Source organism: Rhamphochromis longiceps, linkage group LG12 (assembly GCF_057381845.1).
Source record: "Rhamphochromis longiceps isolate RC_006_pf linkage group LG12, R_longiceps_female_GT1.1, whole genome shotgun sequence".
NCBI classification, from domain to species: domain Eukaryota; kingdom Metazoa; phylum Chordata; class Actinopteri; order Cichliformes; family Cichlidae; genus Rhamphochromis; species Rhamphochromis longiceps.
The window spans coordinates 32,040,331-32,067,810 of NC_140568.1; the positions used below are offsets into that span (position 1 = coordinate 32,040,331).

A 27,480-nucleotide genomic window follows, 5' to 3' on the forward strand; every position below is an offset into this window, starting at 1 on the left:
TAATGACTCGTGTTTTATGTAAAACCATTTATGCGTGGTTATTTTTCATCATCTGTATGCATGATTGCGTGTCTATGATCTACAGAGATATCCCGTGGTGATGTCCACCTACCTGGGCATCATGGGTCGTGTCCTGCTCCAGAACTTCAGTTTTTTCTCGTCTTTGCTAAGTCAAATGGCTTCTGAGTGTAACCAGGAGGTGAGGTTTGATGTCTGCCCTTCATTTCTCTCTCCTCAGCACAGACTCGATGAATGTCTGTGGGAGACATAAATGCAAAGTGCCTGTTAAAAGGGAATCAGTGTGAACGAGGCTGAAAGTAATGAGCCAAGGAATTGCAAATGGTAACATTTTCAAGCCCTAAAATGTTGTCCTCCTCTACTGTGAAACTCTGAGCAAAGAAATTAATTGTGCCTAGTTCTGAGATTGCAGCCTTAATCTGAATAAATGCAAAGATGTTCCTCTCTAAGTTGTCTCTCATCATACTATGCTCGTTTTTTCTCACCACAGAGGACAAGACAGGAAGTTTAATCAGAAATATAGCGAAGGTTGAGACGCATCTCCGTACAAATTGCTGCTGCTCTTTTTTTTTTTTTTTTTTTTTAATAACCCTTTTTTCTGTCCTCCTTATTTCTCTTCCTCCTTTTCTCCGCTCATCAGATGGACCAGTTGTTGGGCAATGTTATAGAGATGTGGGTTGACCGAATGGACAACATCACTCAGCCTGAGAGGAGGAAGCTGTCGTCGCTGGCTCTGCTTTCCCTCCTGCCTTCTGACAACAGGTGAGAATCATTTTTGAATTCTTTTTGTGTTGATTTTGCTTTAAGCTCATGAAAAGTGGGTTGAACTGCATAGCTGACTTTAGGGCACAACAGGGGGAAAGTAATGATGTTCTTGGAAAATTATTTAGTAGACTCTTGTTCATCATTACGGATATAGGTGGTGAAATTATCCTGTATATATTTCTCCTTACAGCCATAAAATGCAGAACAGCACAACAGCTTAACGGGCGCCTGCTTTAACACTCTGGGTGCCAATTATATGTCAGCCGAGCACCACAAATGCGGATACTGATATACACACCTTATACAGGCCAATGCAGACAGCTGGGTTTTCAGACTTGCATATGGGGGCGAGAATATATTGTCAGAAATGAAACGACTTTCCATCTCTTTTTAAGACTTAATGTCACAAGCTATAGTAAGCGATGTTACTTAAATCTGTAATTCATCATCCTTTAGCCAAAGCATGAAACACATTTGTTTATGTCTCTCTTCTTCTGGTGGATTATTGTCCCGACCGTAAACACTTTCTGGGCAACACCTCTCGCTATGATAAATGAAGAGATAAATACGTGGATACGTGCTTACAGACACAGAGTACCAGCCCTCTTACATTGAACTTGAACATTTTCTGTGCCGTACTGACAGAAGGATGATGGTAATGATACATGTTTATATGTGCAAGCCGTCTTTTTTTTTTTTAATTGTTTTTGTTTTTTTCTATTAAGCTGTCACCTTAATTCCCCCCCCCCCCCCCCCCCCCCCCCCCCGATGTAACGTTGAGCATTTTCATATGAAAGCCTGTAGAGATTTACTTGCTTTTGGAGCAGGCCATTCTTTGGATAGAAATTTGCCTCAAAGATGTTGCAAATGCGTACGATAAGATCCACAAGCATAAACTAAGATTTACTGTTGTGTTCAATGATTTGTATGTAACTTATGAGGACTCACAAGCATGCGGTTCAATCCAAGCACAAATATGAAGCAATCTGACCACACGTAAAACTGTTTTGCAAATACGTACATCATAAAGCTGAATAAATGCTAATCATTTACTCACAACTCATTAAGTTTAGCTCACAAATCTTGGTTTACACTCGTGGATCATATCGGATGCTTTTGCAGCATTTTGCAGTCAAATTTCTCTCCATACCATTCAGGGTACTACAGTTTTTGGTACTTAGGCTTTGTAGCTTTACTCATTGGTTCCAAAATGGAATTTATGGTGAAGTTCCTTTAAAAAAAATAAAATAAAATAAAAAATTAGCCAATTTTGCAGCTTTTCCCCTAACTTTAAGTGACTTTTTATGCCAGATAGGCTAGTCCCAGTGTTTCAGAAACTGCTGATCTACTAGGATTTTCCCACATAACCATGTGTGGGTTTTTCAGAGAATAAGAGAAAATATCAAGTGACAAATGCCTTGTTGATGCAAGAGGTCAGAAGAGAATGGCCAAACTGCTTCGAGTTGATAGGAAGGCAACAATGACTCAAGCAACCACTTATTACAGGCAAGAGCAGCAGAAGACCACAAAAGACACTGCTCCTATCAGTTTGGAACGGGAAACTGAGAATACAGATTGCAGTTCATCAAATTTTGAGACCGGAGGAAAGTTGCCTGGTCTGATGAGTCTTAATTTCTACTGTAACATTCAGATGGGACGGTCAGAATTTTAAAAACCTGGTTCTGGCCTGCCATGGATCAACAGTTGAAGATGCTAGCGGTAATATAATGGTTTGGGGGATGTTTTCTTGGGAAACTCAAAGATCTCAATGGGAAGCGGTGAAACAGGACATTTGCATCATGGATAGTCAGCCAACAAGTCTGTAGCGACTCTCTGATGCTGTCATCTCTCTATGGCCCAAAATCTCTGAGGAATGTTTATAGCACCTTAGTTAATCTATGCTACAAAGAATTTAAGCAGTTCTGAGAAGGCAAGAGGTGTTGAACCCAGCACTAGCAAAGGATACCTAATAACGTGGCTGGTGTTATATATGTAATATGTTATATATGATTTACAAGAAAGAAATCACTAGGGGAAAGAAAAGTGAATGGGATTTACTGTGACAGAGTAGTGACTACTTCTCAAAGATCTCTGCGAACTAGTTTGTAAATAGTTTGTTTTGGCATGCAAGCCATCATGTAATCACTGTGAAGTTTTTCACTTAAGGGTGATTTAAATGACAGGCACTGAGCAGCACCACTAATCAGCTATTAGTTTTTCACTTGGGAGTTGTTTTTGGTTGATAGAATTAGAATTGACAGACATGTTAAAATGATCTTAAAGGCAAAGCCTATTTCCAGTTGTTGCCATGGCCACCAATTTAAGACTGTTATTCATAACCAGGGGCACATATGTTTAGTGATTTTATTTTACCCTCCCAGGATATTGGTAGGTATATTTTACCAAAAGGATCAACTGTAGAGCCACTGCTAGATATGATTTTGTGTGTGTGCGAGAGTTGCCTAAACCATCAGGCCAGTAATCTTTATTTCCTAATTAATATTATGGTGACTAGGTAATTGAGCACATTTCAGATTATTTAGCACTGATATCAATATTTAGTCTGATTTGGTACCATGTGTATGTGTAAAATTGCCACACTTACAAAATAAGGGACACATCTGTGTATACTTACTTCTTTCATTCTGATTTTCCAGGTTATGGCTTGTCCTAATGCTTAGTGAACTTTATGTAGCATTGCCTTGGGTCTACCTGGCTGAGAATATGAACTGACAGAAGAAGGAACAGTTGATGTATCAGTGCCTATACTCACTCACACTAACACTTCCTTCCCTGTTTTCTCATTCTTGTTGATGTAGGGGAGAAAAACCCCCCAAGTATATTCTTTCCACTACCACTAACCACTGAGACTCACTCAAATAGTTCACCAGTGACTGTGGCAAGTCTCCAAGCTTGTGTGGTTGGGTTTCATAAACTATATTATTTTTAAAGGTTGTTGATGTCAGTTATATTTATATAGCCCAAAGTGCCAGTCACTTATCTCAGGGCACTTTAGATAGAAGGGTCAAGACCTAACAGTATTACAGAGATAAACAAGACGATACACTTTAAGTAAAGACTTTCTAAAAGTCGGGAGTAATCATTCCCTTTTAACAGAAGTAAAGCGCCAAGAGAACCAGGCTCTGGGAGGACTCTCATTTGTTACAACCGACTGGGGTGATTTTAAAGTGAAAAGTGTAGAAATAGGAGAAACAATACGACAGGCTATTGACAGGTTGGCCGGGCTGGTAAGTGAGGACTGGGAAAATACACCTCTGCAGCCAGATATATCTGCAGAATGGCAGGCAACAAATGACAACAGAGTGAAAAAAACACAAACTGAAAGAGAAGACACAGTTAATGAGTGTTAAATCGATAATGGCTTATGAGTGCATTAAGAGTGAAGTGAGTCAGGAAGAGGCTGTTTCAGCAAACCATGCTAAATTATATGAGACTTGAGAGTTTAGGCCTAATCTTACAGTGTCTTGGGTACATGGTAGTGAATTGTTATTTTGGAAACTAAGGAACTACAAGCAAGTGTGAACTCATGAGATATAAAATTTTCTGTTGGAGTCATGTAGTAGTTGTGTGATTGGTCTCTAAATGCTTTATATGTAAAGGGGTTTTAAACTCTGGAGTTTAATTGCTAGTTTTAGGAACGGAGTAGTTCAACTAGAGGCTCTTCAAATGGCTGTTATGATACAATATATCTTTTAATGTAGAAATACAGACATAGTGATATAAGTGATAACTGTGAACCAATAATCAGATAGGATAGTTGATAGATAGTCTTATCTAGAAGTAGCAACTGGGCTAGTTTTTATTGTAAGATAGAATTACTATGAATTTTGCCCATATGAAATGCATATAATGTGAAAAAATTGTTTCCTCTGGAGAACTGTGTGGACAACATGATAAGGCTTTGTTGTGTAACTAATAAAGTAAAAGCAAAATAACACTGTCCCATTTTTTTTTTCCAGTGAAAATGTACTGATGATGTCAAAAGCGATGGTGAGATCAGCATGAGTAATGAAGCTTTGTTCTCTGTTATCAGCGTGATTCAGGACAAGTTCTGTGGCATCGTCAACATTTGTGTTGAGGCATTACATGATGTAATGACAGAAGATCCTGAAACGGGCACTTTCAAAGAGTAAGTATTCATATTTTTTTCCCCTGACAAATGAAGAGCAGAAAAAAACTGTGCTTATAAACGTGGAAATTATACAGTCCAAACCTTCCCATCATTTTTTTTCACAAATGAATGGAGTTTGTAATTTTGACAAAACTCATGCATAATGAATGAAGACGCCCAAAAGTGCTTGAAGCACTACAAATGCAGATGCGATGCTGAAGTTGGAATTTATCAAATGCAAACCTCAGAAGAAATATTTTGAGATAAAAATTAATTTCATGGGGGCAGCGGCTCACTACAGGGAAAACAAGGAAAGCAAATGAGAGATTGACTTGGTTGTATTTGCACCTTGATAAAGCCTCACAGTAATGCCCGTGTCTGAGTTACCATCACTTTCTCACTGTGGGAAAAGTTACTGAGTACAGCGCTCCTTACACTTTGAACCTCCTCTACATATTTCAATATTTTTGGTCTCTTTCTCAGCAGTTTCTTAGCAGATGTTCACCAAACATAGACACCTATTCACTGCTGTGAAAGATGCTCAGCACCATACTAAGATCTAATGGTGTGAAATGAACTGAAAAGCTGGGAGCAAAGTCTACTGTATGCGTTTGTTTGCCAGTGATATGTTGAATCGTTTTGGGTCCCTGTTGGGTGTGACACGAGCAGTAATATATTTGTAGATGAACATATTCCTCTGAGCGTTGTTTGCTGTTTATAAATGCAGTCAGCTGAGACAGAAAACAGTGAGTAATACAATCATTCCCCTTTTATTTTGGAATTACGTAAACTTTTAAACGAACAGACCTGTGTTTTCGTGAGTGGTTTAGAATTGTTCTTGCATAGTGTGAAATGAGAAGTCCTTACGGCCATGAATGAATTTCAGTAAAATAACATAGTCAATTTGGCATGCTACAGTTTTTCAGTGTTAACAGTACAAGATGTTGACTGTAGCTTCTTTAATGACGTGCCCAGAAGAGTTACCATTTACTAGTCTGCATTTTTGTCTACCCAGAATTGTGAGTTAATTAACTTTTGTCACTTTGAATGTCATTGGTTTAGGTGGAATAGAGTTAAAATTTCTGATCACGAGTTATCAGTAGCTACGCACCACAATCACAGTGTGACATTCAGGACCCCCCCACCTTATCTCTACTCACAATAAGGCTTAAGTAAGGACAAAGGAAATAAAAGACCATACACAGACTGTATACTGTGCACAAAGGTTTTACTTGTAATTCTCTCTGCATGCAGATGAACCAATATTAATAGCATTCAGGAAAAAAGGGGTGCCAGAGGGTTCAGCATTTGGAGTGCCTGTGTATGCATGCTGCCTGTTCTGAAATTGTCTCCTACTGTGTAGGTTTATTTGCGGTTATTAATATTGAGTTGAATATTATTGTGTTTGCAGCTGCATGCTGATGAGCCATTTTGAAGAGCCCAAGCTGAGTGATGATGAGGAGCCACCAACTGAGCAGGACAAGAGGAAGAAACTGGTGAGTGAAATGTGTAATTCATACACGGTACAGATCTAATTTTGAAATCTTTAAATCAGTTTTTCTCTTGTTTCATTTCCATTACTGGATAATAGACAAATAACTTTAATAATGAATTTATTTCTTATTGTTTTGAGTTTAATTGTCTGTTTATCAGAGTGTCTTTCTGTGTCCCGTGAATTTAAAAAAAACCCATCTGTTCTTGTGATAGTTTATGCCACTCTGGAACTCATAGAGTAGATGCAGAGAAGAGCATAAAGGGTTCATTCCAGGCAGCGAAAAGGAAAACGGTCACTTTATGTAGTATGTTGTCAGACAGCAGTTCAAAGCAAGCTCAAAGCCTCCTGCAAGTCTTTAGATAAGCATGAATGTCAGTGAGTACCCATATGTGGCCCCTAGGTGGGAGATGTACACCAATTAAGTGGTGCATGTATGTATGAGCATGCATCCTCTGAGGATGCTTCCTGTACCACTTTACACTGTGAAAGTTCACGAATTGCTTCACTCATTCACACTATTGTTTAGCTATATTGTTGGTATCAGTGGTCTTCTCTAAATGTGTGCTTAGGCAAAATTACATTTTTTTTTTTGTACAAATGGGATTTTATTTGTGTTTGAGTAAATATAGCTATATTTATATTCTTGTTTTACTTTTCTTTGCATGTGTGTGCGTGCTATTTGCTTGGCAGCATCCCAGTGCACTTATCACCTCAGCCCAGACCCTGACTTTTTGCTCCAGGGAAGAGAGGAGAGAAGACTTAAAGTCGCACCTCTCTCTGCTTTTTAATGTTTGTGAGTGTGTGTGCTTGGAGACGTGCATGAATACATGTGTGCAAGCAATCGGAGTGCCTGCATGATGGACTTTTCTATGTGAGGCATAAGTTGATGAGAAAGGAGACTAGTGACACTTTTTAGCAACTGTGTCTGCATCTGTATGAAACAGAAATGTGCATAAATGTCTATATTTTTCTGCTGGTCTCAAAGATCTTGTGAGACACAGGTATCATTATTATTATTATTTTATTTTTATTTATTTTTTTTACATTGTTTTCTCTCTCATGTTCTTTCTCATCAGTTGACATTGAAAATCAGTGATCAGCTAATGTGAAAAACCATAATTTTTTTGCTGAAATTTAAAATCGTTATCTCCATGTGGCTTGATTATGTTTCAGGTCCACTTCTGAGTGAATTTATTTTTTCCAGCTTTCATCAGAAGCTGCTTCATATGTCTGCCATCTGCATCACTGGGTAGCATAGGGGTTTGTTTGGGTCAGTGCCGCATAAACAGTGCCGTGCAGGTACGGGTAGAAGCCCTGGATACTGGCACTTAAGACATGAAATGTCACATCTCTAGAGATGAAGAAGCTTGAGGTAGTGGAGGAGGTGAAGCAGGCCCAAATAGATCTGAACACACCTCCATGCATGTTTTATTGGAACTGAAGTCCGATAGAGAGGTGGAATCTCTCCTCCTGCCACCCTGTGCAGGCGTGTGGATAGTCATGTTTTCCTAAATTTAGCCCTTAATTTAGAATTTTCCCTTTTGAATAAAATGTTTTTTTTAATAAAGTACATTAAAAGAAATTGATTGAGACCATTTTGCATAGAAAACCTTTGCAGATAAATTTGCTTTCCAATACCATATACTGAGTGTTGATTTATCACAGTGGCTGTCAGTTAATTACAGGAAAATATATAATGCAGAATGAGTTCTGTTTTGTTAAACCACTGACACATTTTCTAGTGTTTCTTGCAGTATAGTGAAAAAGTCTTGAAACATCCCTTATTTCTCTATTCTGTTAAGAAAAACGAAAAGTTCTGCACCTGTTTAAACATGTGGAGCTATGCAGGACATGGAAATGGAGTTTATAAGGGAAAAGCAGACTTCTATTGTAGCAATTCTAACGCGCTTAAAAGTTGATATTTGGTATGAACACATTTATTCAACACAGCCTGAACTCTCCTGTTTTGCTAGATTTTTCATTCTGTATATTATCTGGTTTCTTCTTCAGATACTGATAAAAACTTCAGATAAAAACTATAGTTTTTTAGGTCTGCCACTTCATCTTTTATTCTCCACTTGTCCAGTTTCCTTAATTTTCCTAGATGCAAACTGCACACCATGCTAAAATAGAAGTTTTCAGCCAACAGTTCTTTGAGAATTACTCTGTTGGTGAAAAAAATTTATTTGATGACTGTCAAATTCATATGTTTAGCATTTTTATAGATTAATCTAAAGAAATGGGAACAAACGTGGTTTTTGAGGCTAGTGATACAATCTAAAATTGTTTAGAGACAACGCTGGTTCATCCAATTGTTAGGCGCCTTTTTGTGCTTGAATAATTCAAAAACAGTGTTGAGTAGGGGTTATTGGGATCACCTGAGTGATCACAGTAACAAATAAAGAAAAAAATATTTCTATAAAAATGGTAAGGTACAAGACTGGATTGGAAATGAGTGAAAAAGAAGTCAGTCTCTCTTTGGAAACAATACAAAGAGATGAGAGTTGGCTTAGGATTAGTCCTGTTTACCAGGAAGGAAGATTAAGTAATTCTTCAAGCAGATATAGACAAGTATTTTCTTTAAACAAAATAATTACTTTAGTTTTTTTCTTAGTTTTCTTTTTTCTTTTCCTTGGACTTTTGAGCTTATGTTTGAGTCATTACCTTTTTATGTGGATGAAAAGAACTCTGTTTATTTTCTTAATTTTCAAAGTGCCTGAAAAAGAGACTTTGAGCAATGTAGTCAAGCTTTGTACTTCTCTAAAGTAGTCACCGCACAGGGGCAGAGTGCGAATAAAAATTGGACTTCTGACTTGGACTATCACACCTAAATTGATCTCCCATGGAGAGTGAGATTAGAATTCAAACTGGATAGTATAGAAGTAAATGGCAGGACCAGTCGTATTGTAATTTTTGTTATTTATAGGGGTTCCTCATTCTTCATTGAAGCAAATCACAATCATGAAGCGTCTCGATTGGACTGATTGCTGTCAGTGCAGGGGACCCTTGATTTCACACCAGCCCCTGTCAGCCCATTATAGAAAGTGAAAGTTTCAGTACTTGAGCTTGGTGATGACTATTAGCGAACTAAGGGAAATGTCAGCAGTGTCTCTTAAAAGGAATAATTTAATGAATATACTATTGTGGAAATGCTAAAGATTAAATATAAAAAATGAGTGAATAATTAAAGAACATTACAGTTATCTCATCTCATTTTTGTAACTATTATTTTTTGCTAAATGGTGTTTCTTCTCACATCTTTTTGCTATTTATCTGTCTTTATACATTATAGTATAGTTAGCCATTTAACATCTGCCTGCAGGTATTGGTTTGGTGTTTTGTTTTGTCTTGTCAAATTACATTTAGCTGCTTCCAAACACGGATTCACAGTTTTGTTTTTTGTTACTGCCACTGTCTCCAACCATATATCATAGCAGATCTCACCGCTGCCTTGCAAACCTTCTCTTTCACTCTTGTTGCTGTCTTTCTGTCACAAATCACCCCTGACACTTGTTTCCACCCACTCCACACTCTCTTCTTCATCCCTCTTATATGCCGTGCATTGCTTTGGGTGGTTGACTCCAGGTATTTAAACTCATCAGCATTCACTATATCTACTCCTTGCTTGTTCACCTTTCCACCTGTCTTCCTCACATTTACACACTTGTATTCTGACTTCCTTCTTCTTTCTTTCACATGCACAAGACTATAACAACAAATCTTGCTCCTGCCATCTCTTCATCTCCTACTGATTCTACCGATCCTTAATGTATTGCTTGCCATTTAGTTCAGGAAGACCCAATTTATTACCTGTACTGACAAAGTGAGCAAAACTAACTGAACCCGTTGTATTTTTTACATTAAAAGTATAACTCATTTACTAATTTATGACTTTTTAATGCATATAAAAATGAAAACGTTTCACATTAAAAACCCAGAGAAACATTAAAAATTATTTTAAACTCTCTTATTTTGTCAGGCAGCCAATATGTTTACCAAACCTAAATATCTTGCATTATCTTGCATTTATCAGCGGTGTACCGGCCTTCTATATGTTAACAAATCCCGATGGGCAAGGAAAAAAATCCATAGTTGTTTCCAGCCCTATCGGCCTAATAACTCACCCAGTGGACCTGTCACTTTGGAAACTGGGATCACTTGCAACACACAACGAAGTTAAATTTCATTGAGATCAACTCTTACTGATGGAACCTTGGACTTACTCAGATTTCATGGGCGAACATGTATTCTAGACAACCAGACTAAGCTAACTGCTGCTGTGTTTTGGCTTCTGTTCATAATGCATTATTTGATTCCTGTGCTTCATCTACAAGGCCAGTACCATCAAACAACAAGAAGGATAGGCAACATCAAAGACTTAGTCCAGTGGGTACTAATGACATGGGTTCTGTTTGTTGTGTTATGGGGGCACACACACACTTGAGCCCAATTACTCTCTCTCGTCTATTTTTTTTTTTTTAAACTACACTACGCTAATGTATGTGCACAGCACACATAAAGGTTATTGTGCTGCATTTATGTAAGTAAATGTCAATTACTGATTGAACTACAACATAAAAGTAAAAAATACGTCTGCCCTCTTGCAAACAAATCTACAGCAATAAGTAGGTATATAGTGAGCTGGCTGTTTTCCAAACCTAGTCACTGAATAGTGATCCAGGAAGGTCACACTCGATTGAATACTTTGAGCAATGCAAATAAAATTCCATTTGCCTCCATTGTAGTGTTTGGACCATAGAACTGGAAAAAAAAAATTCAATACCTATTTACATAGCAAAATACCACAAGGTTTAATTTCCATCTTTATGGACTGCTTAAATAAGCAACCCTTGTACTATTTGTAATAGTGTGTGTTGTAGGCAGGTACCTTTCTCAAGGGCAAATCAATAGTAATTGCTAAGGAAGGAATGTGTACACTAATGAGCCGCAACATTAATTTGTGTAGCTTCCTCTCCTACTGCCAAAATAGCTCTGACCTCGAGAAATGGACAAGGGACGTAAGGAAATGCTCTGTTTGCTACTTTATTCATATTTTTCTTTTTCTTTGTTTTTGTTTCTTCTGTTTTTTTCAGACTACATGATTTGCCAAAAAAATTGTGACCCAGTTACAGTACAATTAAATAGGACTTGTTATAGGGAAAGCACAGAGTTAGAGAATCTGGGATACTACACACATAACATTACTAAAAGAAAAGTTGGCGAAGTTAATTTTTTCTTTTTTTCTTTAAGTGTGTTCACTTACACACACACACACACACACACACACACACACACACACACACACACACACACACACACACACACAGGAGGCCACAATAAGAGTTACATGTTGCATAGTCTCGGAAAACCTGTTCCCCTGCATGTTTTCCACATTCCACTCCCCCCCCCCCCCCATTTGTAACAGACCCCTGACACCCCCCCCCCCCCCCCCGGTGTGAAAAATTGATGTTGGACATCACAGCTCTTGGAATTGGACTCCACATATCACTATGCACATTACTTCTTATGGGTAATTATATGACAGCTGCGTTGTAGCATCCCAGGTTCACACCAGCTACATATCCTCATTTTCGAAGTCTCATGTGGTGTGCTTTACTGAGGAGTACAGCAAATGTTTTGTTTGATGTAATTTCGATTTATTTGAACAGAATGCTAGGTTTAGTCATTTATAGCATTTGCTCAAGATGTGTAACTGATGAGATTTTTGTTCCAGGCTATTAGGCTAATGAGTTGATCTTCAGTACCGCGTTATTCTGGAGTTGGTATTGGAAGGGTTTGGTAAAAATGATAGTGATATAACAATTATTTTCAAAGTTGTTCTATGAATGTGAAAAGTGACAATGCTACAGTCAATCTCGGGCCAGCAGAAGTTTGACTGCAGCTCTACCTGAATGTTGTTACACAAATGCAATTACATTCATAAATAGAAATAAAATTGTATATATTGTATTTAGGTAAGAAGCATTCATTGCATCTTTGTACCAAAACAAAAGATTTTGCTTTACAAAAAACACCTTCAGATTTAGCCAATGCCAGTTTGTCATACTCAGATGTGGGACAGCAAGTTGGCATACAGGCTTCTTTCTTTCTTTCTTTACTTATTTTTTCAAATTGCCATTTTTGAGAAAATGTAGTTGGTGTTTGTTTTTTGTTTTGTTTTGTTATGTTTGACAAAATAGGCGAAAAATTGAATTAGCTAAAGTCTGCCAATTTTAAAGTGTATGGAGTTTGACATATTGTCCAGCGTGGTTTAAAATCGTAGATAAGGAAAAAATATTCCTATCACATTGTTGCACTGTGGTTGGTATTGCTCAAAATGAATATAAAACAGTTTTTCAAGAGAATACTTATTAATATTGAACGTTTTCTTATTTTGTGCAGATTAGCCAAGTAACTAATTTGGCTCCTTAAATAAAAATTTAATTAAACATGCTTGAGTTATTAAGATGATAAATTAAGAAAGTTGGTGCATTTAAAATTCACATTACAGGTTTTCATTTCTCAGAGTTAACCAAAAGTATTATTTAAAGCTTTGATGAGCTACCAATGAATCTTTGAATTGATCTTGTCATTCAACGGTTTTTCATTATTTCATTTTAAAGAACAATCAACTTGCCTCCAAAGGTCTTCCAGAGGTATATATTTATAGGAAATGAGTTTCAGTGTGTTATCAATTCACTCTGAGTCACACAAAGCATTAGTAATGAAGACTTGTCATTCTTGCTTTATTATTGCTCCTGTTCTCAAGCAGACCATTGGTGTCAGCATAATTTGGTTTTGTTGAATAATAGACCTCTGTTATTTTGTAGCACAAGATATAAAGATTTTCCTTTGTACTGCCTAAGACATACAGAGTTATCAAAATTAGTTTTCATCTCTGTCGGTTCCCAGCTTTATTGTCCATGAGAGTAGTCGGAGTTGACATGATTGCAGTTTGTTTTTGTTTTTTTAATTGGCAAGCGATATAGAAAAGCTAATAGGCTTATCGAGACATATGCAGAATATTGCATTGTGTCTGTAAGGCAGTACTCGGAATGCTGTCATTGTGTTCTGTTTGGATAGTTGACTAGAGTAAGTTATTATTGGTAAGTTAAAGTAAATATACAGATTGATCTGCAACCCCAAAGCCATGCAGTATGTGGTTTAGCAGTATCTTGCTGAAATATGCAAGACATCTGGATCGGACCACATGTTGCTGATAGTGCCCCCATACCATCAGAGGTACAGCGTCCATGTTTTCTACAGTGGATTTCAAATTTTGATCCATCTGCCCACAGAACAATTTCCCACTTTGCCTCAGTGCATTTTTAATCAGTTTTGTCAGAGATGACTGCATTTCTGGGTCATTTTCACATATTACTTATTCTTTGCATGGTAGAGCTTTGACTTGCATTTGCGGTTGGCACACACACAATGATTTCCTTCTCTTCTTAGCCTATGCAGTGATTAAAAAAAATCACTGCATAGGCTCATTGTTTTTAATTGAGTGCTGAGGACCTGAAGATCATGAGCGTCCAGTGTTGAGATTTTTTTTTCTTTTTCCGATTGGTGAACCAATGCACATCTTTACTTCTGAAGAAAACTGCGTTTCTAAGATGCTATCTATATGTATACAATCTTGTTACTGATCTGTTGCCAGTTAACCTAATTAGTGGCAAAATGTTTCAAATTTTTCCTCCAGTGGTGTCTGTTTAGTACCACTTATTTTTACCCCCTGTCCCGGCCTTTTTCCAGCATGTTGCTGCCATGACCTAGTTCACTATTTCATGAATCTTTTGTGAAACAGTCAAATGTCTTATTTTAAACATTTGATATGTCTTCTATTGTGACACTCAGCTGAATGTCACAGAGAAAATGAGAAGCATTAGGAAGGTAACCAGAAGGCAGTTTACCTCCATTTCCATGACTTGCATTAAATCAGTTTCTTAGATATCCACACAAGCTTCTGCTCGACTAATGAGGCTAAAACAGCAGATAAAAACATGAGATTTTTTCATCCATGAGCTACCTGTAATGTTTCTTATAAATGATGCATGAAACAAACATAAATGCCATCATATTTGGGCTGAACAGACTTTTTTTTTAATCACTCTAATTAGATCAAGAGGTCTGACCTCGTGCATTTGCAGCATAAATACACAAATTTTCAACCTCAGCAGAGATCAAATCTGACAGCATGATTTACATCTGTAATGCTATTCAGGACTTTAAAGGATTCGCAGATCCCTGTTAGACTAGTGCTAAACAGTTATCATTAGTGTTGGCATACTGATGACTCTACTCCATTTTAACATTTTAATAAGACCGTGCTCTTAAAAAGAGAAGCCAGATATTATGACGTTATGCATGCACCACAGGGAACATTAGAATGATTTTGCCCTATGACATCTCTGCCAGTCTTTGTTTTTACATTTCAGCTCTGCTAATCAGATGATGCACCCAAAAGCATGTTGAGTATTTAAACCTGTCAGCTCTCTGCATTTATTGGGAGTTAATTAGTCTGATTCAAATAATGAGGATAATTGATCTTTGCTCTGACAATTCACTTGTAAAATCGATCATTATGTATCTTAATTACCAGTGAAAAGCTTATTCATTCTGCATATGGCTCATTACAGCGCTAACAAATCTCTATGATTTTGATTGGTTGGTATGAGAACAATACAGTGTAATTCACACTATTGCACTTTTCTCACCAATCACCATGTTAATGCTATGCTATGCAAAGAACTCTGGCTGTTTATTCATTTTTTCTTCTTTTATTTTTATATGCAATTGTAATTCTTATTTTTATTATTTTAATTGATGATTTTACTGCTCTAAATCTTTTTTCCTAATTTGCCATTCTGCCTTCTTTGCCTCTCTCACTTGTAGCTTTCTGTAGAAACTGATACTTTTTTAAATGCACTATGCTGTCAGTGGAAGCCGGTCACTAATGTTTATTGATAATATGACTGATACAAGTAGGGTGAATTATGAAGTGTACAGGTCTATATTCGCTGCTCAGACTGAGCCAAATACAGCAAAACAGAACAGCACTTCACAATGAAAATAATTACCCAAAACAAGTTTAAAAGGCAAAGAAATTGAATGTTCGGCAGTGGCTAAGTCAGCCATCTGATCTCAACCCAATAGAGCACGCCTTTCAGTTCCTGAAGACTGAAATGAATGCAGAAAACCCCACAAACAACCAGCAACTGAAGGTGGCTGCACTAAAGGTCTAACAGAGCATCCGAAGTGAGGAAACGCAATATTTGGTGATGTGAACGGGTACTAGTCTTTGACTGTAGAAGATTTTCTTAGAAGTATTAAAAAGTCCTCCTTTTAATCCTTTTAAAAAGCTTTAAAGAAAGGGAACCAATATATAAATTATCTTTTTTTTTTTAAAAATAATAATTTAGCCGTTTAGTTCCATGAATGCTTATTCATTGACGACTATCTTGCGAGTGTCATCTTGTGTATTTTAGCAAATTTTAACACAATGACGTTAATTAAATGCAAAGGCCCTCAGTATAATGTGACAGATACTATGTTTTGCCCTCTGCTAGCTAAAGCACAGCACTTATGGATCTAGTATACTGTATACACAGTATGATCTGTGAATAGAGTAGCTGTTTTGAGTGTTTTACAAATTATTTAAAGATTGTTAAGCTATGGAGTGAACACTGAATAAAGTGAATGGGGGATTTACAGCATGATGCTGCTAACAAAATCATGCTGCCATTATGTGTGAAGCTGGAATTGAGGAATAGACTGTCCATTATAATGTAATACTTTCTGTCACAAGCTACAATTTTAAGATGGGTAATGGCACAACAGATGCTGTTAAAAGGGCACGGTCTAAGTATGAAGTGTCTGGTACAGTGTAGCACATTCTCCTTAGATAGTTTGCAGGCATCTTAAACAATTAGCTCGATTTTGAAGATTATTTGTCACAACAAAGGCTTTATTAGAAACACTAGTGTGCTTTTTTAAAAACTTTGAATTGAGCTCTAGTGGGATTTAAAAAAAAAAAAGAAAAAAAAAAGGTGATGTTTAACCTCCTGAGACCCGAACTCTTTCATGGCATGCATTTTTAATTTCTCTTTGCTATTTGGGCTGATTGGGACCTTATGAATGTAAAAACAAAGAACGTGATTTTTTTTGTTTTAACCTTATTTTTGTTTCTGAGAAAAATCAGATCCACACATGAGGATATTTGCTTTAGATTTCGATAGAACAGTGGCAGTGTAATGTCCTCGTAAGTGGATATCAGGCCCTTGTAGAGCAAAATTTAGTATTCTGGTCTAGACAACCCAAAATGTGATATCCACATATGTGGACCCAGGTCCTAGGAGATTAAACTAGACATATGTGATATTCAGTGTAGGGTAAGTTACTTTAAAATAGTAACTTAGTTACATTACTAGTTACTTCTCTCAAAAGTAACTCAGTTACTTCAAGTTACTCGTTACTTTCAAAGTAACTAGTTACTAGGGAAAGTAACTTTGGTTTTACTCAGAATTCTCTTGTTAATGTGTTGCTTCCATAACTTTGCCAGTCTTCTAGCTTGCTTACGTGCCACAAGTGCACTGTGCCACCTACCAATAGAAAGGAAAAGATAATGTGCATATTTCCACGAGAGAAATCCCACGCCTGGACAGTCATTGACTGCTGCCATGATTCTAGCCTACGTCACAGCGTCATGTGCACCTTTTACATCCAACACAAAAACTGCAGTCGTGGTGCTTTCGATTGTACTCAGAACTCGGAAATTCTGCCTTCTGAATAGGAAGATGTAGGCAACACCAGACTGCAGATGAGCTGCATACAGGGCTGGACTGGGACAAAAAAAATCGTCCCGGGCATTTTGACTAGACACTGGCCCACCATTATAGGAAAAATCATAAAGCCTTTGAATGAAAATAAACACTGTTGTGACAGTGATGTACACTGTTTTGATGGTATATATGCATCAATCTATCAATCGTTTGTTGTAAGATTCAGATAATTATTTTTTAAAAGAGAGACATTTTAAATGAGAATAAGAAAGAAAAGTATTTCTTTGTGCCCCCCTCTCCCTGTTAATGCCCTACATGGACCCCTGGCAACACTTTGCTAGACCCGCCCCTGCACAGTTACCAGCTGTCAGCTACTTAGAAAAGGATCCTGGTGTTATTTGTCTCTCGGAAACAGTTCATAATTTCAACTCATTCATGTCACCTACACTGTAAACCCGAACAAGTTGACTGAACTTAAAACTTTTGTGGAAACTGATTACCTCAAAAGATTTAAGTACAAAAACTCATATCTTCTAAGTATGGGGTACTCAAAATTTGTATTTATTGTTAACCTAAAAATTTTAAATTATATTTTATATTTTATTAATTGAGCTTTACTCAAAGACTGTATACTTTAATTTCAATATTTTTGTGTTTCTTGTAGTTTATTATTTTGATGCAACACAATGCAATTATATTACAACCTAAACTCAAATTATCTGATTATTAATTAAAAGATATGTTGTGAGTGTAGACTACTAAAAAAAAAAAAGTACGGAAATTCAGTTACTTTACATTTTGTTTATTTAACATTTTTTCATGAAAATTTAAAAACATCACAAATGTTTTTATAAAACAACTAACATGGACATCGGCACCATAAAGTGAGCATTATAAATTCTGTGTAGAACATTTATCTTTTTATAAACTCACAAAGGACGACATCAGTCCTAATTGCATCTTTCTCAAAATACACAAAAATGCAAAACAAAAAGTCAAATACTAATCACTTTTTTTTAAATAGAAATGAAAAACAATTTTTTAAAATGGGTACAAAGATGATCAGCTTCCAAATAACCAGATAAGGCAGTCAAGTATAGGAAAATTAGGTAAACTGATGGAGTTAAATCCACCCAAAGCCTGTAGTAAACTTAAAGTGCTTAAAGTGCTTCAAACAAAGTGCTCAGTAACAGAGTGCGTGTCCTAACAAACATTGCCTTATATTCCTTAAGAGCATGTAGGCAGGGGTTTCAGGGGTTTGCCGTCATCAAGCCCCATGAAGATATTTTGGACTAAGGCAAATGTGTGAACCAGCTTCCTGGGGTAGTCTAAATGCAGAGCATAGATCAAGCCAAACAATAAAGCAAATGCATTTGCAAATCTGGGAATATCACGCATCACCTAGTCGCCTTTCACCAAAACAGCCATGCTTGAGGAAGTAAAATGGACTGGACTGGGAAGCGCCGTCGGTAACCACTGTGAGAAGGGCAACTGGAGTGTCAATGAGGGTCGACTCATCCAATGCGTCCGCCTGGAATAGACACAGTATCAATGGTAAATGGCCTGTATTTGTATAGCGCTTTACACATTCAGTCATCCAGACATTCACACCCATTCACACACTGGTGATGGCAGCTACATTGTAGCCACAGCCACCCTGGGGCGCACTGACAGAGGCGAGGCTGCCGGACACTGGCACCAGCGGGCCCTCTGACCACCACCAGTAGGCAACGGGTGAAGTGTCTTGCCCAAGGACACAACGACCGAGACTGTCGGAGCCAGGGCTCGAACCGGCAACCTTCTGATTACAAGGCGAACTCCCAACTCTTGAGCCACGATCGCCCCAATTAAATAAGTAAGGTTGGTTTGAGAGAATGTGACAAGCATGACCTGTAATCTAGCAAAACATTCAGCAGTGTAGTGGGTTACTTTGTAACGAGTTAGGGTACTCTACTTTTTTTGAAAAATGTACATTAACGTGTTAGCTTCTTGCATTACATAATTTGTATTTTTATTATTTTTCTAAAAAAAAAAGTAATTTTTTATTTCATGACTTTATCTCAAAAAGAAACTAAATCTTGACTTCAGCCTGGTTTTTGGGCCACCTGCAGCATAGCCATAGTGCTGTGATACGCCTGTGCCCTGCTCCTGACCTGTGTGTGTGTGGGTTTTCTACAGAGAGGGTATTTTGTTTGTACAATTTGGTAGCTGCTAGGGTATTAAATTGTATTTAAAAAAATCCATAGCATTTTATCTTACTGGCAGAATTTAAGTAATGCAAAAATACACTTACATTACATGTCTAAAAGAATTCTGGGTCCTCCTCCCGCAGGTATACAGGAAGGGCACGAAGTACTGCAGTGCGTTTCACGTTGATATCAGGCGCCTCCTAAAAAGGGAAAAGAAAAGTTCATTTAACGCAAAGTTTTCAGGTGTCATTCTTTGGGGAGAATACATGTTTATGAAACTGCATGACATCAGACTCTACTAAATTTTGGAGACTTTTCTTTTAAGATACAACCTTTCTGTCTCTTGTGACAGAGAGTATGTTTCTTAATCATTTGACAAAAACCCTACACAGTATTTTAAAATAGTGTTCTCCAGATCAGAGCTGTGATCTATATAGAACATGGGGTTCAAAGCAAGGAAAAATTGTGTGTTTATCAGTGAAACTTTTAATTTGTGTTAATTTTATCATTATCAATATATGAAATCTTCACCTTAAGGGACTTAATGAATGGTTTCTTCAATAGATCTTTCAACTCACCTGTGTTTACTGTCTCCACCTGAAATTAATTGCAGTCTGAATTTTTTTTTTTCTTCTGTCTTTTTGTCTTTGGCCTTCAGCCTTGGAAGAAAAAATAAAAATATTGAAAACCTTATCAGCACACTAAATATACAACACCTTGCTATATTTCAATTGTTTTAGATAGAAGTTGCCACTGCTAGCTAAGTCACTTTTGAATGATGCTAATGAGAAGAAAAGAAAAAAACCTGCCGAACAATGAGGCTGCTGTTGTAAAAACGCCAACTTTCTTGCGTTGGCAAGGGGTCGTTAAAATATCACTAAGACCCTTTCTTTATGTGTGATTCTTCGTAAAACTGTGTTTTAATCGGTTAAAACTGTAAAACTGACGACATAATCTATGTTTGAAAAAGAGCGCGAACAACCGCGAACAACTATTCACCACCTGGGTCTGTGCTTTTTAACACAACAGCGCATTCGAAAACAAGTTATTGGCTGCAACATATTAATATACTTGCTTTTTTACGGAAAAAATAAACATAACGAAGGTTCAGTTTTACTTACAAGTTTCTCCAAATGTGTTCTCCAGTCGCTCGAGAAGGGCAGCCATATTGAACAGAATTTTCTGTCAACGTCGTTCAGGTTAGAGAGAAGACGTCATGACGTCATGACGTCCACATGCGGAGCTCGGAAAAAAACATTTACTCAAAAATCATAATTAAGAAAGCAGTATTTACTCTTAACTTCTAAGCCATGTACAATTATAACTGTTTGAATCGTTAACCGAACAGAAAAGTTTTAAGTTGTTTCAACTTTGTGAGGAATTTTAATTGTTATATCCACAAACTTTATAAGTCAGGTAGACTGTTGGGGTTTACAGTGTAAAAGATAAACCTGTTTCTCCATCACCTGTTCAGCTCTGATGATTCAGTAAGGACATCTCCTGGTTTCATCTTCATGTTTCCCTCTCATCACACATCCAAACCGACATCATGACCAGCAGGTTTACAGCTGTGGCTCCAGCAAACATCAGCTGATACTAGAAATTACCGTAATTGTCGGGCTATAAGCCGCTACTTTTTGCACAAGCTTTGAACCCTGCGGCTTTTAGTCAGGTGCGGCTTTTCTATGGATTGTCCATGATTTTTGTCATATCGTAAGACGATTTGTTTTATTTGTTCCGCTATTGTACGGCACTACGTTGCCTGGCAGAAGGGCATGTGATCGGACACACATCGGGGTTCAAGAGTAGTATGTTGGTCACATGTCCATCCGCCAGGCAACATAGTGCCGTACAAGTAGCGCGAAAAACAAACTTCAAAGTAGCGCTACACGTTCAGTGGGAGGCGTGGATGACAAGCGGCCATAAACTTGCGAAAGGCAAGTTGTGCTCAACTCCACCGGTGGATTCTGACAGCGTGGAAAAGTGTGAAAACATCCATGATCACCAACGGATTTCAAAGGGCTGGACTGCTGCATGATGGAGAGGAGGACACCGCCACGGCCCTTCAGAGGGTGTTCGACTCTGACACTGACAACGAGGATTTCTTTGGTTTTGAAAGTGACATTCGACACTGGGGAAGATGGTGGTGAATGACTGACTTTTCTTCTTGTTAAAGCCGTGTCGCTGCACCTGAGCCTAAAAGGTAGTCCGAATCTATTTTTCTGGTGTGCTGTAGGTTATTGTTATGTACTACATTTGTTACTCATTTATGAAGCACAGTACATGTTTCGTACTTGTAATTACCGCTACTTGTACATATACCTAAAAAGTTATGCAAATATGTACCCATAACTTGTTTTTCAAAATATTAATAAAAGTGATGTCTCCAAACAGCCATCTCTTTCCTGACAATTCCCTTTGTGCATATTCTCTTACATATGATAAGTCAACATTGAAACACCTGCAGCTTTTAGTCAGGTGCGGCTAATGTATGTACAAAACAGGATTTTCCCCTGATTTTAGCTTGTGCGGCTAATATACAGGTGCGCTTTGTAGTCCGGGAAATACGGTAATATTAAATAAATTCTTTTTTTTTTTTTTTTTTTTTTTTTTTTTTTTTTTTTTTTTTTTTTTTTTTTTTTTTTTTTGTGTCCCGTTTGGATCTTTAGCCATCAGAATTGTTGTCTTAAGGCCAAGAAAGATGCCAAGCGGATTTATTTTACCAAGTGGATCATTATGGCCTTGCCATATTGGTCCATTTGATTGACCTTTATTATAATTATGAATTTATTTTATTTTCAGTTGCTACAAACGGGACAGGACAGGGAGAAAGAAAGAGGGAGAGAAAGAAAACCAAAGGGGAGAAGAGACGGTGAGAAGGGGGGGAAGACAGAAAAAAAAACAAAACAAAAAAAAACAAAACACCTGGGTCACCTGTATGGAGAAAAAAAACAGAAGAGAAAGCAAACAACAAAGAGCAACATAGTAAAAAAAAAAAAATGGCACCATCACAATAAACTAGCTAGCAGTAGTTACTAAATAACAAACGATATTGTGCAGCACGCAAGATAGACAGCGCACAATGTGCTTTGAGGCAGCAGCCAAGAAAGCTGTAGTCCGCGTCTGTGAATACCCGTGTGTACACCCGTGTGCATACCTGTGTGGATCAGCATGCTTGCATTCCAAAGGTTTCTCCATGTAACGATCTGCTAGGGAGTGTGGGGGGGCCACAGCCCCGTCCTCCAGGGTATGAAGCAGGTATGGAGGAGATCAAAACTCCAGACATCCAGAGGCCCCCAGAACACAAGAGACCAAGGAAGGCCAACAGAGGGGCAGCCGCGCCACTGTCCCAGTAAGAGCTGAGGAGAGTCCCAGATGAGGGCTCACTCAGCAGCCGCGGAGCAGAAGCCAGGGGGAGTTGCAGTGACGCGCCCGTGAGCTCCGCCGGCAGCCAGCTGTGCCTGAGTGACCGAGCCCCAGGCCGAGAGGCCGGGGGCACCCCACCTCCGAAGTGGCCCGAGCGAGTCCCAGGCTCCAGGCCCCGATAAGCGGCCGTCAAGGAGTGAGCCGGTGTGTACCCGGACGCCCACCCCCACACACAAAGAACCATCAACGCACCGATACCTGAGGGAGTCCGCCACTGGCAGGGGAAGTGGTGGTGGGTGGAGATAGGCCTCCAAACCTTGGAGGGCCTGAGATGTCCCCAGAGAGGTGGCGTCTGATACCCAACCTGACATATAGACACAGACATACAGGCACACACATATACAAACATCCATTCCCACCCTCATGCTCTAATATGCACTTAATATTAATATTAAATAAATTCTTACAACAGCTGATCAAGCTTAAACGTGCTGCTGTTGTTTAGCGCGACATCCGCTGGTTTCCTCTTTCGGCGCAAAGTGAGCGATAAACAAGAGAGACGATCAGCTGATCACTGATCAGTTTTCATGATTGAAGTAGCAACAGGTGAGGGAGGGGGGAGAATGAAAGAAGAAGGGGCAGCTGTGCAGCGTAAACACAGAATAACTCCAGCTTTGTGCCTTTTCCATTGTAGCTGAATTACGGGACAAACTGTTCCTTTTCACCTCAATAAGAAACGCGTAATATTTTCTCTGAATACCAGACGGGACGATTGGCAACTCTAATAACTTATGAACAAAATAAAGTTCAACATCAGTGTCATAGCACCCACCCAGCTGTGTAGAAACTCCGTCAAGCTAGCTATCACGCAGTACGGAAAAAGTCAGCATAACGAAAATAAACTCCACCTAAACTTGGTTTATATCTGACCCAGAGAGACTGCAGGTCATAACTTCTTACCTGAAGTTCAGTTCACACTTGGACCGGCGGCCGCCTCGGGTCTCTCCTCTTGCCTCCTTTTTCCTTCATCCACCTGCTGGCCTCCACCACTTGCTAATGTTACTGAATCTGTGGAAGCTCCGCGATGCCACCACACGAAGTAACGAGTAACGACCCTATCTAAATCCCAGTAACGAGTAACGCGTTCCTGATTTTGGCATAATAACTAGTTACCGTGCTCGTTACCACAATAATAACGTAGTTACTGTAACGCGTTATTTAATAACTCATTAGTCCCAACACTGGTGATATTACACTTAAATTTGTTCGCAGGGTAATACAGAACATGAAGCAAAACACACTGATAAAGAAAAACTGTTTTTTAAGGCAACACGATTAAAAAAAACAAACATCAAATACCTCCTTCGGTAGCGGTAATAACAATAATACAAATATTTGTTGTTTTCCATGCATGTGAGAAGCCTACAACCACTTAAGAGAAAAAGTTCCTTGTAAATACTCAACTTTGGTCTGGGTGATTTGTTATTCTGTGCGCTTCCTCAATTAATGACATTTTACAAAGTTTTAAACAGAAAAAGTTGCTGACTGCATCTTTCCCCTCTTAGTGCCATCTTACAAATGCAGAAGTTGGTCTTTTAGTGCATACCAGATGGCACACCAGATTTCAGACAGGATGTCTCATATCACTGTTTGACCAAGCTTGTCACTCAAAGCCCTGGTTCAAAGATTCCTCTAATTCATGGCCTTCTGCTTAGAGCACTAAAAAGAAATGTTTTTCTGATCCTGCTAGTAGGGCTGGGCCATATCATACCGTTCGTGGTAATACCGGTATAATGTTAGGCAATGATAGGAAAAAGAAATATCGCGATAGAATATGGGTAAGACACGCATGCGCAGTGCCTTTGTTTTCATACGCACATGGCAGAAAAAGCCTGGCGGCGACGAAGAATGAGAGAGGCGAAAGTGGATCGTTGAATGAAACAGATGAACCAGAATTGGTTTGTAAAAATGCTGCAACTTCAGTGGTGTGGAACTGGTTTGGCTTTCGTCCGTCAGATACACACCAAAGCACAATTTTTGGTAGAGCATGTTAGCGGGCCATTGTTATTACTGTTTTCTTCGGAGTTGCTCTTCAAATCCTTTGATTTTCTGAAAAATCACACAATAATGATTTAAATGTTGAGTCTCATGCCTGTTTAAGCTACACATTTTCTAGTATGCACCTGTATGACAGAATGCTGAGGAACTCTTACATTAGGCCCTTTAGTACAGTACTAATTACGATATTGCCGTTCGTGCTGCCTCACTAGGTGAGGAAATTACTGCAATCAAGGAATAATCTGCTCTCGAAGTCAAGAGGCCATGCCCTAATGAAAAGTAGAGAGAGATGTGTACATTTGTGTATGTGGTGTTTTTATCTTTGTTTTTATTTTTTCTTTACAGCGATTATTCTACTCATGTCTCAACTCTGTTCTGCCTGATGTTGTTTGGTTTCTTTTATGTTCTTTATTGTAGTAGTTTTCTAATTTGTCAGTGCAATGTATACGTCCTGGTACTGGGGACATAGCTATTAGTAATGAATGCACCGAGGGGTTTCCAAAGCACTCCTTTTTTCTGTTTTCTTTTTTTTAATAAACTGAGCTCATGGACATATAGCTTTGAGCACAAGTTTAATGCATTAGTGATGTAAAGTCACAGTTTCCCACTGAGAGGCTTACAGATAAACAATGAGATATGCCTGTCATGTCTTTCTTATAAGATTTAATGATGCACTATAAACATGACTATTAGTAAGCCTAAGGGCATAATGATAATCAACATCCAAGGCCTTAGGAATTGATGCCCTATACATCATATCACCGTATTCCTAAACAGAGAGACAGCTTCAGCTGTTTTCGTTTTTTGTTTTTTTTTTCTCCTGCAAACGATAGGAAAGTTTCATTTCTGTCTTAATTTCTTAACTAGATTGCCTGTGTGATGTTTGAATGTACATACAGCCATCATAATATTGAAACTCTGTTTTTTCCAATCATGCCACCAAAACAGCTTTTCCTTTTAAGGCATGGATACAGAATTTCTAGCTGTGTTGTCTGGTGGCTGGCACAAGAACTTTGGCAGTGAAGTCTTAGGGACTTGTTTTAGGGGCTTGAGTCTTCATGGATTGATTGGCGTTCCAGTGCACGAGTGGATACTCGCCTTGCTTGGGATCTCTTGGGAGGCAGAGTTATAATGCCTTAGGCTCTTTGTTTTGTTCCTCCAGCCCTTCTTGGCTAGCTTTTGCAATGTGGCAGGGCATCATGCCTTGCTGTGGACAGCTGCTGCTGTCAGGCGGTGGGTGTTCAGTGGTGAGGTGAGTGGTCAAATTATGTGTCTGTGAAGGTTCTCAGTCATCCAGGTCATCGTAGTCAAAGGAGCTTGCAAAGAAAAGCGTCTGGACTTAAACCTCTTTCAAACCATCAAAGGACAGATGGTTTTGAAAGAGGAGTGAAAGAAGCCATCTATGTCCACCGTGAGCGACCATCTTTGAACAGAGGCGGGGGTTTACGACACCAACTCTCTGCCATCTATAATCCAGTTTTGAGATCCCTTCCCAGACGCCTTAACGCCCACTCACATCCTGGGCCATCTGACCTCAGGAATTCGCATGATAAGGTGGGGCCAGGTTTCACAATGAACACACCCGAAACTCTGGCTGATTGGGACCCACGCCCAGTTTCCCACCTTGGCTCAGGCGATTAGAGGATCATCAGGGGGTCCTTTTGTCCCTCTGTGGGGTCACTCCCACTAGGTTTATATCTGGGACTCTCCACCATTTGACCTTAGAACTGAAGAAGCTTCTCGGATGAGAGGTGAAACATCTTCAAGCAACTTAAAGAAGCCCAGACGCTTTTCTTTGCAAGCTCCTTTGACTGGTCAAATTATGGTTATTTTCCAACACCATACCCTCACTCTATAAGGTATGGTATAAAGTTCACAAAGGTCAAATGCAGTTTGTGAAACTACATGGGTACACAATCCTGCTTCCAGCTGGATTTTGTAGTATGCACACTAGCATGCTTTTCTGTTCATGCATGATCTAATACATACTTGGAGAGAACTGCTGAAGTTTATAAAGAAAAAGAATAAATTCTTTATATTGTCGCTAACTGTGTGTCTGTTTTAAAATGTAGGCAATTAGCTGCTTACAGTGAGAGCTCAGTTTTTATACTTCATTTTAAAAGTGTAACTAATGATGTCCATTACCCAAGCCTCAGGTTTAATTTTCCATAAGAATCTCCTACATTAAATTATGTAGATGTGTTGGGTATTGCATAGTTTGTTGTAGTCTTTGTTTATTAGTGAATGCTAGATATATATATTGAAACACTTGTAATGAAATGTTATTTGTAAAACTAATATAGCCTGCCATTACAGCTGCTGTTGTGGATTGCCACAACCTTCACAGCCATCCTGCAGACATGTACAGCAACTTTAATAACTGCTGCCATTTATTTAGACTCTTTCTTTCCTGTCAGTCTTTGCAAACTAACTTAAATAATTTCTTCCTTTAAATTTTCAACATGTCTAAAAGTACCACCTCGGTACAAGACTGTTCAAAGAAGTCTTATCATTAATTAACGCTAAAATGTTAAATATGATTGATGTATCTCTATCACTGGATAAGGTACCACAAGCTTTTAAGGTGGCTGCAATTAAACCACAGCTTAAAAAGCCGTTACTTGATCCAGCTGTTTTTGCTCATTATAGACCAATCTTCAGGCGTCCTCCTATTTC

The 27,480-nt window shown here is 38.5% G+C and overlaps 1 protein-coding gene and 1 long non-coding RNA gene across 3 annotated transcripts in view; one reads left to right on the forward strand and one right to left on the reverse strand.

Annotated features, from left to right (window-relative positions):
- ipo11 (importin 11) overlaps nt 1-27,480 on the forward strand; it is a 132,687-nt gene that overhangs the window by 92,870 nt on the left and 12,337 nt on the right. The window contains exons 26-29 of the mRNA XM_085425826.1: nt 86-199; nt 659-780; nt 4,838-4,933; nt 6,327-6,411. Coding sequence (XP_085281952.1) covers nt 86-199; nt 659-780; nt 4,838-4,933; nt 6,327-6,411 — 417 coding nt within the window. The remainder of the gene's footprint in view (nt 1-85; nt 200-658; nt 781-4,837; nt 4,934-6,326; nt 6,412-27,480) is intronic.
- Nucleotides 17,978-20,584, reverse strand: LOC146657612 (uncharacterized). Of its 2 annotated transcripts, XR_014914079.1 has the most exons (4): nt 20,502-20,584; nt 19,959-20,039; nt 19,485-19,580; nt 17,978-18,722 (listed from the first exon to the last, which is right to left on the reverse strand). It is a non-coding gene; the product is annotated as an uncharacterized LOC146657612 (long non-coding RNA). The 2 variants fall into 2 exon arrangements; XR_014914078.1 differs by lacking the exon at nt 19,959-20,039 and having other exon boundaries at nt 20,502-20,563.